At 28.2% G+C, this 16743-nt stretch overlaps 1 protein-coding gene across 1 annotated transcript; it reads right to left on the bottom strand.

Moving 5' to 3' along the window:
* Window positions 1–8903: 8903 nt before the first annotated feature.
* Window positions 8904–12175, bottom strand: LOC112717988 (zinc finger protein CONSTANS-LIKE 2-like). The gene is made up of 3 exons (XM_072205497.1): window positions 11426–12175; window positions 10726–10946; window positions 8904–9557 (listed from the first exon to the last, which is right to left on the bottom strand). The coding sequence occupies exons 1-3, from the start codon at window positions 12027–12029 to the stop codon at window positions 9201–9203; spliced, it is 1182 nt and encodes a 393-aa protein (XP_072061598.1). The 5' UTR covers window positions 12030–12175; the 3' UTR covers window positions 8904–9200.
* Between the last annotated feature and the right edge of the window lie 4568 nt (window positions 12176–16743).

Genomic DNA, 16743 nt, shown 5'->3' with positions numbered 1-16743 from the left:
TTGCGGCTTCAGTTTGCCTGTGCGATCATCTCCGTCACCGGAATGCTAATCTAGTGCAATTGTATGACATGGTGGACACTACTTAAACGACGGTGCATTGGTTTCGCGCGCAAATCCTTTGGAAATCACGTAGTGTAAGGGTTTTCTTGATGTTTGGCAACTTATGATCGTCGTAGTGGAAAGAAAGAGAGTTTTAACTCACAAAAAAAATGAAACGACATGGTTTCCAAAGGGTTTGGGCGCGAAACCAATGCGCCGTCGTTTAAATAGTGTCCACCATATCATGTAATTGCATCAAATCAGCATTTTAGTGACGGAGATGATCGTAGGGACAAGTTGGAACCACAATTATAAATTTTGGAGTTCTAATTGGAGCCAACGAAATTATAGGGATCATTTTAAACATCAGACTAAATTTCACTAAATTGAGATTTAACTCGCATTAAACTTTGAAAAGTTAGTTTGTACTTTTTTTTATGTTAAAAAATTTAATATAATTTTGTGTTGATACATATCTATATCATTCATTTTCACTTTATTATATTTAGTTCTATTAAAGTTATTTTAAATGTTAAAAACAATTTTATCAAACACAATTTTTATAACTTGTATTTATTAAAAATCAGTTTTATTTTAATTTACCAAATATAATTACTATAATTTTAAAAAATAATTTACTTTAAAAAACCAGATCTTAGTATATTAAAGTATATTAATTATCCTTTATTTAACCAACTCCTTATTTATCATTTGAAATAACAAAAAAAATTGAAGAAAAAGATATATATATTTTATTTTGTGAGAGTGCAAGTAACTGTCCAAGGGTATCAACCGGATAATGCGACAAGAAATTCCACTAAAATAGTTTCTGTCGAAACTTAACCATGATCAACTAGTATCTCACCTTTCATAAAAGTTAAAAGTGCACCCACGTTTTTGGACCACTCTGACTCACCACACTTTTTTACTCAATACTCAAACACAATATTAATATGGAGAATATTATCTCTCAATTAGAAATTGTGTTTAAATTTTAGACAAAATATAACTTCTTTTTTGGTTTTTTATAGTTTTTTTTTTCTGTCTGACATGTTAAAATTAACTTAGGTGGAACGTTAAACAAAATTTTAAATACTATGATTTTCATCGTAATTATCTTTGATAGAGTTTCTTTTTTTTTTATAATTTTGTTAATTAATAAGAAACTGTATAAAACACACAAAGAAAAAACTATATTTGTATTTTTATCTTTTCTTTTAATTTAATGTATCTAGTACACATTAACATCAACCGATAGAATCAAATTATTAATAATTCATAGGTAATGCTAGATAGCCAAAAAATAATTAAGAAAGTGTATGTCACTTGCTTATCACTTATCCTCCTTATCACTTATCATTTTGCCGCATATTTAGAGTCATTAATGTTCTTCTAAAATCAATTTCAGTTTCTCTCAAATCAAATCTCTAACATCTCTCAATCACATTATTATCCATTAAATGCAATAATTCTCTGCAAAAATTATGAAAGTTAAATAATTAAAAAATTTTAACAACTTCTACTATACAACTTATATTTTACATATAGACTATTAAAAAAAATAAAATATAAAATATAAACAAAAATTTAAAAATATTTTTTTAAAAATAATTATTAACTCGTCATATTAAAATCAATAAATAAGCATACATATGGATATTAAAAAAATATTAAAATAATTAAAATCACGACCTACTAGTGCACATATGAGATAATTTGAAGAATACAATAAGATGTATAGTTTAAAATTTGATAATATTAATTATAAAAATTTATTAATTATAGACATCATATGTATGAAATTATGAATATTATGAGTATAAATTATGGATGTTATTAATATGAAATTATAGATGTTATGTGGATAAATTTATGGATGTTATGAGTAAATTTATCAATTGAATAAATTAATTTAAGAATTTGACATTTTTTTAAATTAAATTATAATAAAATTTAAAAATATCTGTGTTAACTTAATAGTTACTTATGCAATAACTAAAAAATGATACGTGTATGGTTGTAATATCTAACAAACATGAATTTAATTTTTAGATGTTAGTTGTATGTAATTATGGATGTTATGTATATAAACGTATGAATGTTATGTGTATGAATATAGTAGTACAATATAATTATAGATACACATAAAAACACAAAAAAAAATCGGTTTATTACCATACCTCATCAAAACTAGTTAAAAACAATTTCTTGTAAAATTTCTTGGCTTATACACTATTGTGCTTGCAATGGTGTTATTCTTGTGATTTTTGAATGAATATGATTGAATTAATATAAAGTATATATTAGGATAGGTTTCATGTTTCATATATCCAATAATTGATGATAAATATCATAACGGACAAAAAATTAATTACAATTATTTAATGTAATTGATATTATAATTATCGTTTTTAAATATAATTATTATTAATCTTTATTGTATTTATATATATAAATCAAATTATAAAAAAGAATATTAAGTATTGATTACAATAATACCTAATAAGGGATATGATTTTATAATTAATATCATTAATAAATAGATTTGATAAGAACGATGATAAGTAGAATGATAAGAGAGTGGAATAAAAAATAAAACTGATATTAAATGATATAAATGAAGTAAATTATGGAAAGTTTTGGTTAATGGCTGAAAAATTTTGGTTCCCAAACTTTTTCCAAAGTTTATATTATAAAAAAATTTCAAACACCATATGTTATTAAAGATTAATCTCCACAAATTTGAATTCTGTTTAAGAGATACCATTAGTCAATAAATTCTGTATATACAAACTTTTAATACTTATTTAAATAGAAAAGTGATTACCTGACTAGGTTAAACTCAAGTTGATTTTATTACGGTAGAAATTCAGGTGCACTTAATTTCATATGAAGTTGATAGCTGATAGCCGTTAGATGATAATTTAGTGAAACCTATCAAATTATTTGAGGACTCTTAACTATTAACTTCACATGAAGTTAACTGTATCTAAATTTTTACCTTTTACTATATAACAATATATTAGATCATAATTATTAATTAGTAGGTAATTTTTTTTTCTTTTTTGGTCTCTCATCAGTTATTTGTATACCACAATTCTAAAATAGTGATCATATGAGTTACTCAACTATGGAAGTATCTGTGCAGTTTAGCAATATAAAGACATGAAGAAAGAACATATTCAAAAACCCTTTTGTGGATATCCGTACACTTATTTTGCAGCCATGAAATGTGAATGTTCCAGAGCAACACATGTAACCAATGGCATTGCAGATTATGATTATTCTAATGTTCCTAGACCATTATCACAACCAGAAATTTAAAGTGGAAAGTGCATGGAAGTGAACCACTTTTCTTTCTTATTTGTTCTTATTGCAAGCGCTTTTGAGGACCCCACCCTGTACCTTTTTTGTTCTTTCCGAACAAACAAACTTTAACTTATTTATATTCTCTTGTATTTTCAACCTCAAAGGAAAGCTATTTAATTCTGCTAATGTTGAAGCACAAAATAGTGCAAATATTTCGTTTAATTAAGCATATTAGATATTACACCCGCATAGATTTTGAAGATAAAATCAGGAGGAATCATAGCAAAGGATTCTCCCTAAATTAAAGACTAAATTCTCTCCTAATTTATAGGACATTCTCCTAAAATCCATATTCACTACATATATTAAGCACAGTACATTTGCTAGAGCATGTTCTATGCCAGGATTTTTTTGCAACCCATATCTGACTTGAGGAGATATTTATATAGACATAAGCCAGAAAGTTAGAGTATGGTCTATTGTTAAAAAGATAGTGAAATCTTTTAGATAATTTAGTTACGCAAGAAGAAGATCGACAGAACGTCTAATTGAAAAAGTAGAGAGATAAAAAATAGACACGAATTAAAAGTAAAAAAAAAAAACCTAAAAAATTATATATATGGTGATTAAAAAAAATCTAGATATAAAAATTCAGTTTTATCGTAGACATGATATATGCATAATAAAATTTAATTTAATGGTATCATTTGATTCAGTAATTGATTCTACTTTATGAGATAAGATTTTATTTGTTGTTGTTGTTGTTATTGTTGTATATTCTACATCGGACTAAAGAAAGATGTAATTCAAATTTTACTACGAAAACAATATTCATATGTAATAACCAAAGTTATGTATGTTAGGACCTAAGATGACATATATAAGATTTTATTTTTGTTGTCCACGGTATTTCCTGATTCGACAAGTCAAGGAGTAATTCGTTGTAGATCTGATTTCTATTTAAAAATCTGTTGCTGATTAACGAATTATTGCATGCACAAGACAGAATTCGAACATCTGACACTTAATTAAGCAGACGAGACCAATCCAAATTGGTTAGATGACATATATAAGATGAGTGAATGATGGGTAAAAGAAAAAAAAAACACATGGCATCAAAAGAGTTTGCATTATTGCATGAAATCTGATGATTCAATCTTAGTAGAAAATTGAAGTTAATATTGGTGTTTAATAAGCAAACTTTGGAGCCAAGAGATAAGAATGTTGGTCTTTGTGGGGGAGGGATAATGGTTACTCCAAGCATTAAAATGTAGCAAATAACGTTACAGATATAGATCATCACAATATTCGTAACCACTACAAACCTGAAATTCAAAGCGAAAAGTGCAAGCTAGAGTGTTTTTCTTCCACACTTTTCCAGATTTAAAAATACCATTCTCTCTATCACATTCACACAATGGGTATAAAGCAATAACCTCATGAATGATTTGTTCTACTTAGTTGTATCTCATGCCTTCCATAAAGTTAAAAAGTGCATCGCTTTTTACCTTTTAGGACCACTATATGACCCACACTTTACACTTTTCGAATATCTTTGACAAGGATTTCATATTTCTAGGGATATACATACAAGGTTGCAGTGCATATCTCTACTGTTAATAAATGTTAAATAAAACATCTGATAAAATAATGATAATTTAAGATTGAATATTTTGTAGCCTAATTATGTTTTTAAAAAATACGTTTGAGCTGATAAAGTACCTTAAACTCAATTGAGAAGATTGAATCCTACAATTTTACTGTAATAAACGAATTTAATTTTGATGTACTAAACGGTATAAAAACATACGTTATCTGATTATATTTATTTTTTTAGATAATTATTTACGTAATTAATATAAAAAATAATTATTTTTTAATGAATTAAAATTATATAATTAGATGCACATTTAATACTTCTTTACACTGATAACACCAAAATTGAATTCATAATCAATTTTATTATTCTACTATAAAACGTTCGATTAGTTTTTTTATGTTTTATTAAAGAAAAAATATAAGTAGACAATAAAAATACTAAATAATGTGAATAATAGATATATTGAATATTCATTTTACTAGATATATGGATAATTATTCTAATATTAAAATTTAGATAAATAATTTAGAGATATAATATATTTTTATTTTATTCATAATTATTCATATTATTCAAAAAATCATTAATTACCTAACATAATCCTTTATTAAACGATACGAACTCTTAAAAAAGACTCTAGAGCATTATTATACTATTAAATGGCCTCATGTATTATAAAATTCACTACTCTTATGAAATTTAATATCCTTTTATAATATTTTATTATTCACTTCTTCTGTTCCTAACAACTTAAAATCGAATGTTTTTTTTCTCTCTCTAAGACTAAGATATTTATTGTTAAATATAGTAACTATTTAAATTCGACGGAGTAATAATTTGTAGTAAATAAGTGTACAATATGTATATACAAAGAAAAATAATTAAGAATATTCCAAGTTCCAACTCCTTAATTAGCTGTGGTTGATACCTAATTTGCAACCATGAAATATGAATCTTGTGCCGAGTGGGAGAAAAATGGTCACTGCCAATAAACTTGTAACGAATTGCACTTCAGATATAGATCATTCTAATATTCCCATGCCATGCCTACCATAAATCTAAAGTGACAAATTAAAAGTGCTAATAATGAATTTCTTTGCATCTTCATCATATACATCACATTATCAATTGTTCTAATTTAGTCCTCTAGATTGACGAGGTAAGGACTAAGTTATAGGGGTAGAAAAAAGGTTAGGTGGTCTATTAGAAGTCTGAAATTTAATTTGTGTTTGATTTGATCTAGTCTATTATAAAATAGGCACAAATTCAGACTCTTTTAAAAGTCTTGATACGTTAATAGGCTAAATTCATGTTCATTAATTAGTCTTAATTGACCTGTCAGACCTGCTTAGACCTGTTAAAATATAATTAAATATATAAATAATTATTTATTATAATAAAATTATGAGATATTTTAAATCTATTATATTTTATTATAAATATTTTTGTATATTTTAAATACGTTAAAAATTTAAAATTTTTTATAAATATTAAATATATGACATGTTACATATAAATATTTTTATTAAAAAATTTTTTAAATAATATTTTTATTTTTATAAAAAAATTAACAAGCCTTTTAACAAGCTTCCGGTTAGACTAGGCTGAATAACAGGCAGACGGCCTGGCCTGACCTGACTTATTTTCACCCCGTACTAAGCCACGTCACTCACTATATTAAATTTCGGTGATGAAAAATATGCTGAATGTGGTACATTTTTTTTAAATTTAGAGACTAAATTAAAGTAATTGAGTTCTCAAAACTAAATCGATATAACTCTCGATCTCAATAAACAAAAGAGGGTCAACTCTAACATTACAACATGTATCATATCATCATATATGTATGTACAAAGCATGACATGTTTGACTTCTCTCTACAGCTTCATCTACCTTCCACTAGAAAGTGTACTCTTTTTTGTGAAATAATATTCAATTCCACAAAAACAAAAGTTCATAGAAATCTTTTTTTTTTCCTTTGGCATTTTCAACCATATCCATGGCATATACCATTTAGTTCATATAACTTTCTTATCATCAGGTTGTGGAGGTTCAATTGATTCTTTTTTGTCAAACTCATCAATCATGTATTCCACCATCCAGTAGTACTAATAATGAAGATGCCCAAATAATAATTCCTTGTAGTTTACTTACTCATTTTATGCGTGACATATTATATTCCTCATCATCAATAAGGGCATGCCCATTTATTCACTTCAGTGAAATATGAAAAGCTTTGACCTAATTAACATAGTCTCTAGCAAAGGCTAACTAATTGAAGTTTAATTATTAGGGTTTTACGGATAAATATTTTTATTATCAAGTATTTTATCTCTCTGCACTTCTCCCTCTTCTCCATTGCTTGATTTAACTATATTATTGAATTCTATGTTAAGAGTAAACTAAAGTATTTAGATGGCCCAAAATTTTAAATTTTCTCAAATTTTAAAATGTATCGTCCACATTCAAATATATCTTTGGAAAATACGTAGTGAATATTAATTAATTTTTTATTATAAAATTATCTTTTTAACCTTCACTCTAACTTTTAAAAGATTTATAATATTATTTAAGATTTAAGATTTAGAATTTAGAGTTTAGTATTTAGTATGATTGACAGCAAGTGACTAGTCGACAACAACGACAATTGGTATAGTGGTGGTGAACTGGTGGGTGGCCGTGGATTATGATGTTGAGAGAGAAAAAAAAAAGTAAAATGAGTAAAAAAAAATTTAACAAAATAGTGAGTGAATAAATTTGTTTCTTAACCTAACGAAGTTGATTCTAGATTATTCTAAATTACTAGGTAATATATTAGGGCGGTATATAATTTGGTTAAATAAAAAACTAAATCTGTTTTTGAGTTAATTAAAATTATAATTTGGTTAATTAATTAAATTAATTTTATATGATAAAATTGGTTATTAACTGGTTAGAAAATTTAAAAATCGATTTTTAATCGGTTATAAAATAAAAACCAATTTAAAAAAAATCGATTTAAAAAAACGGTTGTTTACACAAAAAAAGTAGAATTTTCAAAAAAAATTTAAAATCCAGTTTTGTAAAAAAAAAATCGGTTAACCAATTTAAACACAACATAAAATTTGATTTTAATTTTTGTTAATCAGTTAAAAATTAATTTTTTAAATTTAGTTTTGATTAACCATTTTTTAATAATATAGATATAATTTTTAAATTTTTTTTATTAAATTAGTTAACTAAAATGTGGTTATAATTGTTTAATGGATTAACCATAATTTAATTATTTTATGTACATCCCTATAATATACCACACTAAAGAAGGGAGAATGATGCAAGTAGATAAAGAAGCCAATAAAATAATAATAATATGTTAATGTTGTAATGGATGTAATATTACTTTTTATATCTATTCATAATTGAGAATGCTGAATTAAGCATACAAAATAAAAGCCATTGTTGTAATTTTTTTATAGCGACTAATTCTTTAATTTAGAGGCACTTGATGGGTAAGATATCTAATTCACAATTTTAGAATTCTTCCATACCTAAGACGAGTATTAATAAACTCTAAACACTTAATTAGAAAAAAAATTGTAATAACCTAATCTGTTGAATCACATTTTCCTACTAAAGCCTCTGTTGTCCTATTTTAGACAAAACTAGTATTGTGCTTCTACACTAGAAGATAAATGTTTATGTTCTCTATAATTCAAGCCAAAAAAAAAAAAAAAAAGAAATTGTCCTTCAACTTCAAAGTGGAACTCAAAGTGTGAACTAAAATTGATCAAAGAAACTCAACCATAAAGTGGATTAATAATAAAAGATGACCAAATATAAAATATTTTATTTTCAAAAATACAATAAAAATTGAAAAATGCAAAAATAACATGGGAAAATTGGATGAAGTCCTATTATTTTTTTTTTTATATACAGAGCAAAAGAACATGAAATTTTGTTCAGAAGAAAGTGTTGGCAAAATTAATATAAGGATATCATATTTATAAACATGAGTATAGAACTGAAAAATATAACTTGTCCGAACTTATTTGGACTACATAAAAATATATCAGTTGTGCCTTCTATTTTTCTTTTTCAAGATTTTTTTGAGATAGATATACAGAGACAAAAAGATAAAGATGAATATTTTCTGTTTTCACTTTTAAAAAATACAGAAAATACCAAATTTTATATCTATGTGTCTCTGTCTCTAAGATCAAACTAATTTTCGCGTCTACTATCTCAAAAACAATATCCAACATAGCAGATTTCTTCAGAAGGAAGGAACAATGCCATATCCAGCTTCTGACATTAGGGTTGATGATAACATTTGATCAACTTCAGCTTCTACATCTGTTCTCTTTGCAAAACGACCCTTAATACGTGGCCTGGTTTCTGCATAGGCCTTTCTTGATTCATATCTTATTTTCTTCTCAAACTTTCTTGTTTTCTTTTTCTCTTTGTATCTTAGAACTCTGGCTACTCTGTCCATTGGAGTTAGAAGTGATGAAGGCATAGGCATTGGAGGAAATTGCTCACTTGTTCCTATTTGTGGCTTTGAATGTGAGATTGACACATCACTCAACGTTGATTCTGGTACAACTCCAACTTCCATGGATGACATTGAAACCTGAAATTTTATAATAAGTTTATGAGATCACAATTCAATGAAATTAACTGCTAAATCACTCACTTCTATAAAACACATGTTAAAATACACATTAAAAATTTATAAATATTGTTTTTATACATAAATATATGGTAGTTGATTTTTGTATGTATACAATATTTTTTATAATTTTAAGAACATGATTCAGATAGTATACAAATTTAAAAATTGGATTTTTTTTAAACAAAAAAATTTATGTTCAAATGAAATAGATAAAAACATCCTTTTTTGGGTAGCATTCTTTTATGGTAGCCACATCTAGATTTTACAATATTTGGATAACCCTTATTTTGGATTCCTAGTTAACTTTCCCAATTCCCATATACAAAACTTGGTGAAAGAATTTATTCTTACTTTTTTTTTTTTTAATAAGATAGAGGGGACAAAAATAGTTAAGTTGCCCTTTTGTGTTTCCAGAAACAGAAATAAAGTAATTTATCTCTACAAAGGCAAAATCAAAGTACAACTATCAAGGACATGAACATATAAAATTATATATTATCATTTAATTTCCATGTCTGAAAGAGGAAAAGTACTAAATTGCACATTCTAGCCAGTAAGCTTCAACCCTTTAGTGAAGCGTTGTAGAGATAGATATATGCTACATAAGATAAAGTACCTAATCATAGAACTTCAAATATATTTCTACAACGTTGCAATAATTGAATAAAAAATAGAATTCATTTTATGACACAACATCATATATTTCTACAACATCTCAATCCTTGTGTAAGAATGAAAAAGAATGAAAGCTTGTTAGATAATAAACCTGAATTCAATTTAATCATACATGTATATAGTATATATTTGTTTAAACTTTGAAGTTAAAAGTTTCTTTAATCAATCAAGTAAAAATTGCTAAGACTACTACAAAAATAAGAATAGAACTATATTTGAACTAAATAGTTTTAAGTGAAAAATTAGACATTACACCTTTTAGACACTCATTCTTTGAAAAGGTAAAGTAACGAATTTTAACTAAAAAAATTAGAAAAAATTACGTAATAAACAGTGATAAATATCAAAATGTTATTTATATACTAAAATCAATTATCAAAATCAGTTATATTTATTTTTAATATATATTTTATATTTTAATATATACTAATTTTGGTATAAATATACTTACACTTTGACTAAGAGAACCATTGTAACTGAATCCAGCACCAACTTTAGAGGAGTCAAACTCGAAACACTGTTGCATCTGAACCGGAACCACGCTGTCATGGTTGTTTCCCTGATTATGATCGCCGCCATAGTTATGCAGCATATCTTGATCTTGATCATGATCAAGACAACTAAACTGGTTATTATTATTATTATTATTATTATTATTATTATTATTATTATTATTATTATTATTATTATTATTATTATTATTATCGTCATCACAATCCACAAACTCCAAGTACTTGTTAGGATTTGGTTGAATTAGTCCTACATTGCTTAGGATAGCAAATGGAGTGGGTGGCCTAGGCTATAAATATGAGGCTAAGTTCTTCATTTGTTTTTGCACCAGTCAGAAACACTTTAAGCTTGTATCTGATTTTTCTTTTCCTCTGTACTCTTTGATTAGAGAGTGTTGTGAGGTGTAGTTAGATATTTGCTTTGAAAGAGTGTGGGTGTACTGGGGTGCCGGTGAGAGAAAGAAGTCTATGTGTTGTAACAATTTTCACATAGTGATATTCTCTGGTTGTCATTTGACAACGGCCGTGGTTTTTTCTCCGGTAATTGGAGTTTCCACGTTAAATTCTTGTGTTGTGATTGTGTCTATTTTATTTCTCTGTCAAAGGTGTTTTCTCAAGGGGGAATTGTGTCTTATTCCCAACAGTACTCATCACCATCGCCGTCACCGTCGCCACCACAAAACAAGAACCCATCACTCTCATCGTTACCACCCATCCTCACAGGATGCGGCAACAACCACGAAGCAGCTTCAGCCTCATCATCACCCTCACACTCCTCATCCTCCATTTCACATCCATGGTTATAATTCTGATTATTAATTGTACCTTCAATTTCAAACACGTGATCATTTTCTCTTTCTGGTTCTCCTTCTTTTTGTTCTCCTTCTCGGATGAGCGAGGAGCAGCCTGAGATGGGGAGAATGGGGACGCGGTGGTGGCGGCCGGCAAGGGGGTTGGCGGAGTGGATGTCGGAGTCGCAGGAGGAGCAGAGAGAGGCGGCGTCGGCTTTGCAGAGGAAGGCTGCCGGAGCACGCTCGCAGGCCTCGCAGACCCACACGCGCTCGTGCCTCGACGCCACCCTGTTTGCCGCGTGGACTCTGTCGTCACATGCGGAGCAGAGATAGGCAGAGTCCGCGCGGCAGTACACCACGCAGGGTGCAGAGCGGCACGTGTCGCAGGCACGTGACCAGTTGTTGGTGGAGCTGCAACTCCCGCCAATATTGATGTTTGTTCCTTCCCTCATCATGTTTTCTGTTGTAACTGTTTTTGTGTGCGTTTTCAGCAAGTTAGTTAGTTACGGAGCGCGTTGTCTTTGGTTTTTTGGGTTGCTAGAAATTTGAAGGAAGGTAGGGAAAGGAGAGAGTTTTTGGGGAAAGGAAGTTGAGTTGAGTGTTGAGTGACGAGTGATGAGTGAGGGGAGTAGTGAACCAAATAGTGGTGAGGAAGAATCCGGGTGGCCACGTGGCGGGTGATTATTGGTCCACAAAAGTTCTTCGCACTATCTTGTGGAGTTGTGCTTATTTGCTAATATTTGAAGTTTGAGTTGTGTAAAATAAATGAATCGAATCAATGTAAGCTTTGCTCCAACTAGAATGCCAACAAATGTCCGTGGAAATTAGAAATTAGCCCGCACATTATTTATATATTTATACAGGTTGTTTTTGTATATTTTTAATAAAATAAATTTTTTTGAAATAAAAAATTCAACACATCAAAGTGGAGTATCAACGCAAAAATATTAGATAGATAAAATAAATTAATTTTTAATCACTTTAGATAATATTATCAATAATTTAAAAGATCAAATATCACTCTACTCTTGTGTTAAGTTTAGAAAATTAATATGATGATCAAACATTGTTAAAATATTTTCAATTGTTGGTTTAATGAATTTGGTTTGTGTGCAAAGAAAAAAATTAATTTTTCTCTTGGCCCAGTTATTACAAGCCCAATTTGACCACAAAATAAGTCCAGTCTAATACCAAATTGATTCAAAAATTAGTAGTTGAACATTAAAAAGGAAGAAAATCAAAATGGCCTAAAACCGTCAAGAGCCCATACGGTAATCACAAAATCAAAGGTCTCACTTTGCAAAGCTAATCATTTTTGGTAACTGGAACTTGAAAATAAATTTGATTTAATTTATGGAAAAGTTTTACTGAAAATTATTCTCTCTTCTCTCTTCTCTCTCTTACTTCGATCACATCATTCATTCAAGAAGAAGAAAGACGGAAATGAAATACACATACAAGAAATAGGTTGTAAAAAAAGGCAAATGAAATTTTGCTAAATCAAAGAAAAAAGGAGGGCTTCGGTCAAGAAACAAATCTATCTTGGTCAAGGTAAAATAAAAAGTTTCTTTCCTCTTTAATGTTTCACCGAGAAATCAAGAAAAAAACTTCAAGCATAGAAGAAGCAACAATGGAGAACGTGAAGCTATCTTGGGTCAGAAGCACGTCATGGTGAGGTTTGTAAGAAAAAACCAATAAGAGGTAAAAGACAGCGAGTTAAACAGTGAGAAAAAGTCATAAGATGTCTCAGAGGTTCTTTGTACATCTTTATATTTTGTGTCATGATCTTGTAGGGATTTTCTTACAAGTTGGGTTAGCACTTTTCTATTGAAAGCTAGATTGAGGTCTAGTCAAATTCAGATTGAGTTTAGAATTTGGAGTTGTCCCAGATAGGATTGGGTAGATCCTAAGAAAACATTGGTATTTGTAATCTTGAAAAAGAGATAGTGAAATTCCATCGTTGTTGTGATGAAAACTGAATGTAGGCTACATTGTACCTAGTAACTGAACCAGGATATATCTGCGTGTTATTTCCTCCTCTCTTCTACTTTTTTTTCTTACAGATACACCTGTCCAACTCTCAAAATGTTATTTAATTGAACCTATAATACACCATGGTTTATTATAGGCACACAACTAAGCACACCACACTTGCCAAGTAAGCTCACAATCAATAAATAAGTGGTAATCATTCTCGGTATTCTATTTACATAAAATACAAATACTATCATTTTGATCAATGACACCAAATTTACATAATCTCTCTTTAGTATTGACTCTTCTCACTAATACAAACCAGGTGACAACTTAATTCGTGGTGGAACCAAACCCTTTCAAATACAACTAGTAAAACTATAACTTGAAATATCATTCGGTAATAGTTCATCCTGCAAAACTAATCGGTCCTCTCTTCCATGTGTTAATATGATTGACTGAAGGATTCTATGGAGTTGATTAGCTAACTCCAACTCCCATTGGAATAATTGTCTTCTCCATTAAAAATGGCATATCTACTCTAACCCATCATAAAACCCACAATCTCCTATTATCAATCCGCTTTGATTTGAAAGTAAAAAAAGTCCTGGAAAGACTAATTTCAGCATACCACATGATAGCCAATTATCTTTCCAAAAGCAAATTTTTCTACCATTTCCTACCTCCAAAGATAATCCTCTAATCATATTGTCTCTCACATGTTGTTCTTTTATCTGTAACTGGCATATATCTTTCTAGGAGCCTCATTTTTTGGCACGGGCTGACAAGAAAGAACAATGTTTGGATTCAAATCATTACATGAGTATATAATTTTTTTTTTATAATGGACAATTTTTTTTAAAATTCCCACCACTACTTGAACAAGAGAGTTGTTTTCTAAATGATTACATCACCCATTTCCATACTTTCTAATTTTTCCGGGGTTTGGACAATATCCCACTTTACCAATGGTAATCCATAATTGCCATCCTCCTTATTTCATAAAAATTCTTTGCAAAAAAATTAACTTCTCTACCACAATGTTGAGCATCTTATATAAGTTAAGGTAATAAACTGAAAGATTATTTATCACAGATTTGATGGGGACTAATTTACTAACTTTATTAAGTATTTTCGCTTTTCACAAGTTAAGTTCACTTTATCTATTTAAATTTTTTATATCAAAATAATTAAAATTAAATTATTTTTTTAATCTCTACCATTTTACTAAATTTGTAATTTAAAAAATTTTAATTAAATTTTTGCACTATTTTAAATTTTATAATTAAGATATTGTCATGCCAAAAATATTAGAATTAATAAATTTTTATTCAGTAAATTAATATAAAAAAATTTAGATCGAATATTTTAGTTTTAATAAATTTTTATTTTTTAAATAATTTTAAAATTATTAATAAACAAATTAATTTCTACAGCATTTTAAAAGAGAATTATTTAATTTATCTTTTTGTAAGATTTAATTGTTAATAATAAAATTTATTAAAAGTTTATTTTTTTAACACGCATGTTAAAATTTTAAACAAAAGAGATAGAGTAATTAATTTGTTCAACAAGAATAATTTTTATATATTTTTAAAAAATAAAAATATAATAAAAATCCAAGTATCCAATCTAATTTTTTTAGACCAATTTAATTAAGTGTTATTTTTTAAAATTATCAGTTTATTTTATTCAAAATTCAACTTCTTCCTAATTTGATCATTTCTAGTTTTCTACTACTAGTGTAGTATAATAAGAGTATCGTCTTGGTAGGACCAAGCTTGTTCCTCTTTGGCTTTTGGAATCATTAAAGAGATGGGAAAGTGTGAAACCCTTTTGGCTTTTGTTCATAATATATTGATTACACATTTTGGAGCCACGTGTCACTTCGGGTCCACAGCCGTTGATTCGTTACAACTTACATGCGGCTCAGCGGGATGATTAGGGACGACAATACTAACTCTATATGCGAGAGTATTCAATTCAATTCGTTAAGTAGGATAGGCTTAAAACTCAAAAGCAAAGTAAATTAAGTTACGGATTTAGGCCTAATTCTATCCAATTAATTTGCACTCTTGACGTATTTTATTATGTAATTAAAATTACTATATATATAAGCTCTACATTCATATAATTTTTTCATCCAAACTATCTAACTAACTTCAATTAGACACGCCTCCTCAACCTCTTTATGCGTTTGTTATACACGCGCCTCATATAACGTATATAACATAAATCTTTTGTTACGTGATAAACCTTTCTCAACGTAAATCTTGTTCTCTTCTTGCGTTTTCCTTATTCTTCTTCTTCAATTAAATAAAATTCGTCGTTCTTCTCTGTTCGCGTTTTTCTTCTCTGCTCACATTTTTTATTATTGATATACATTAAATTCAACATAATAAGCTCCGTCGTTCTTCTTCTTCTTCGTTTTCTTCTTCAATCTACACTTCTAAATGGAAATAATGAATGATTCAAATTCAAATAAGTTGAATGAAATTATTACATTGAGACAGTTAGGAAATGATTGCTGTATGCTATCACAATAATCTTAAACACTGAACAAAGTAAAAGGAGGCTACCGAACCGAACAACATTCACCTGGTGAATCAAAACCACAAAGACTATCGAACCGAAAAATGTTTATGTGGTGAATAAATGGTGATCAACTTTCAATCAACAAGAATAGTATTTCTCCAGCAGTGGCGGAACTTGAAACAAAATTTTGGGGGCCAAATAGAAGATAATTGTCAAGATGCTTTTGATATGGATCCCATTTAAGATAAGTTTGTCTAACCTCATCTCTCTAATTTGGGTGATATTGTCAAATTTAAAGCCGTTTTCCAAGGTCTTGTTCCAAAAAGTTAAGGTTAAATTTATCAAATGCAACTCTTTAAACTTTTGAAGGTTGTATCTCACTTTTTTTGTGATTCATTAAAGTAGAAGAACTATCTACACGTGTTAATATTGTAAAAGTTATATGTTTTCCTTCTTGAATATTAGCATTCCTCTTAAAAAATGCATCAATTCTGATTTTTTATGATTATTTTATATAAAAATTTGAATATATATCCTGTAAAATATGTAAAAAAGAATTTAGAAGGACAAATATTAAAATTTATAATATTTATTGAAATTTTTTTATCAATTTATATAAATAAAATAATATCAATACTTATTGAATATTCTAATATTTTT

This window comes from Arachis hypogaea, chromosome 10 (assembly GCF_003086295.3).
Source record: "Arachis hypogaea cultivar Tifrunner chromosome 10, arahy.Tifrunner.gnm2.J5K5, whole genome shotgun sequence".
NCBI classification, from domain to species: Eukaryota; Viridiplantae; Streptophyta; class Magnoliopsida; order Fabales; family Fabaceae; genus Arachis; species Arachis hypogaea.
Note: the sequence above shows the minus strand (reverse complement) of the source record. Positions and strands in the feature narration are given on the sequence as shown.

What these genes read in the sequence shown, in the direction of transcription:
- LOC112717988 (XM_072205497.1), bottom strand. Translation starts at nt 12,029, where the DNA reads ATGATGAGGGAAGGAACAAACATCAATATTGGCGGGAGTTGCAGCTCC. An exon ending in CGGCGATGGTGATGAGTACT is followed by an intron (nt 10,947 to 11,425) that starts GTTGGGAATAAG and finishes ATAATAATAATA; the next exon opens with ATAATAATAATAATAATAAT. An exon ending in ATGGTTCTCTTAGTCAAAGT is followed by an intron (nt 9,558 to 10,725) that starts GTAAGTATATTT and finishes ATAAAATTTCAG; the next exon opens with GTTTCAATGTCATCCATGGA.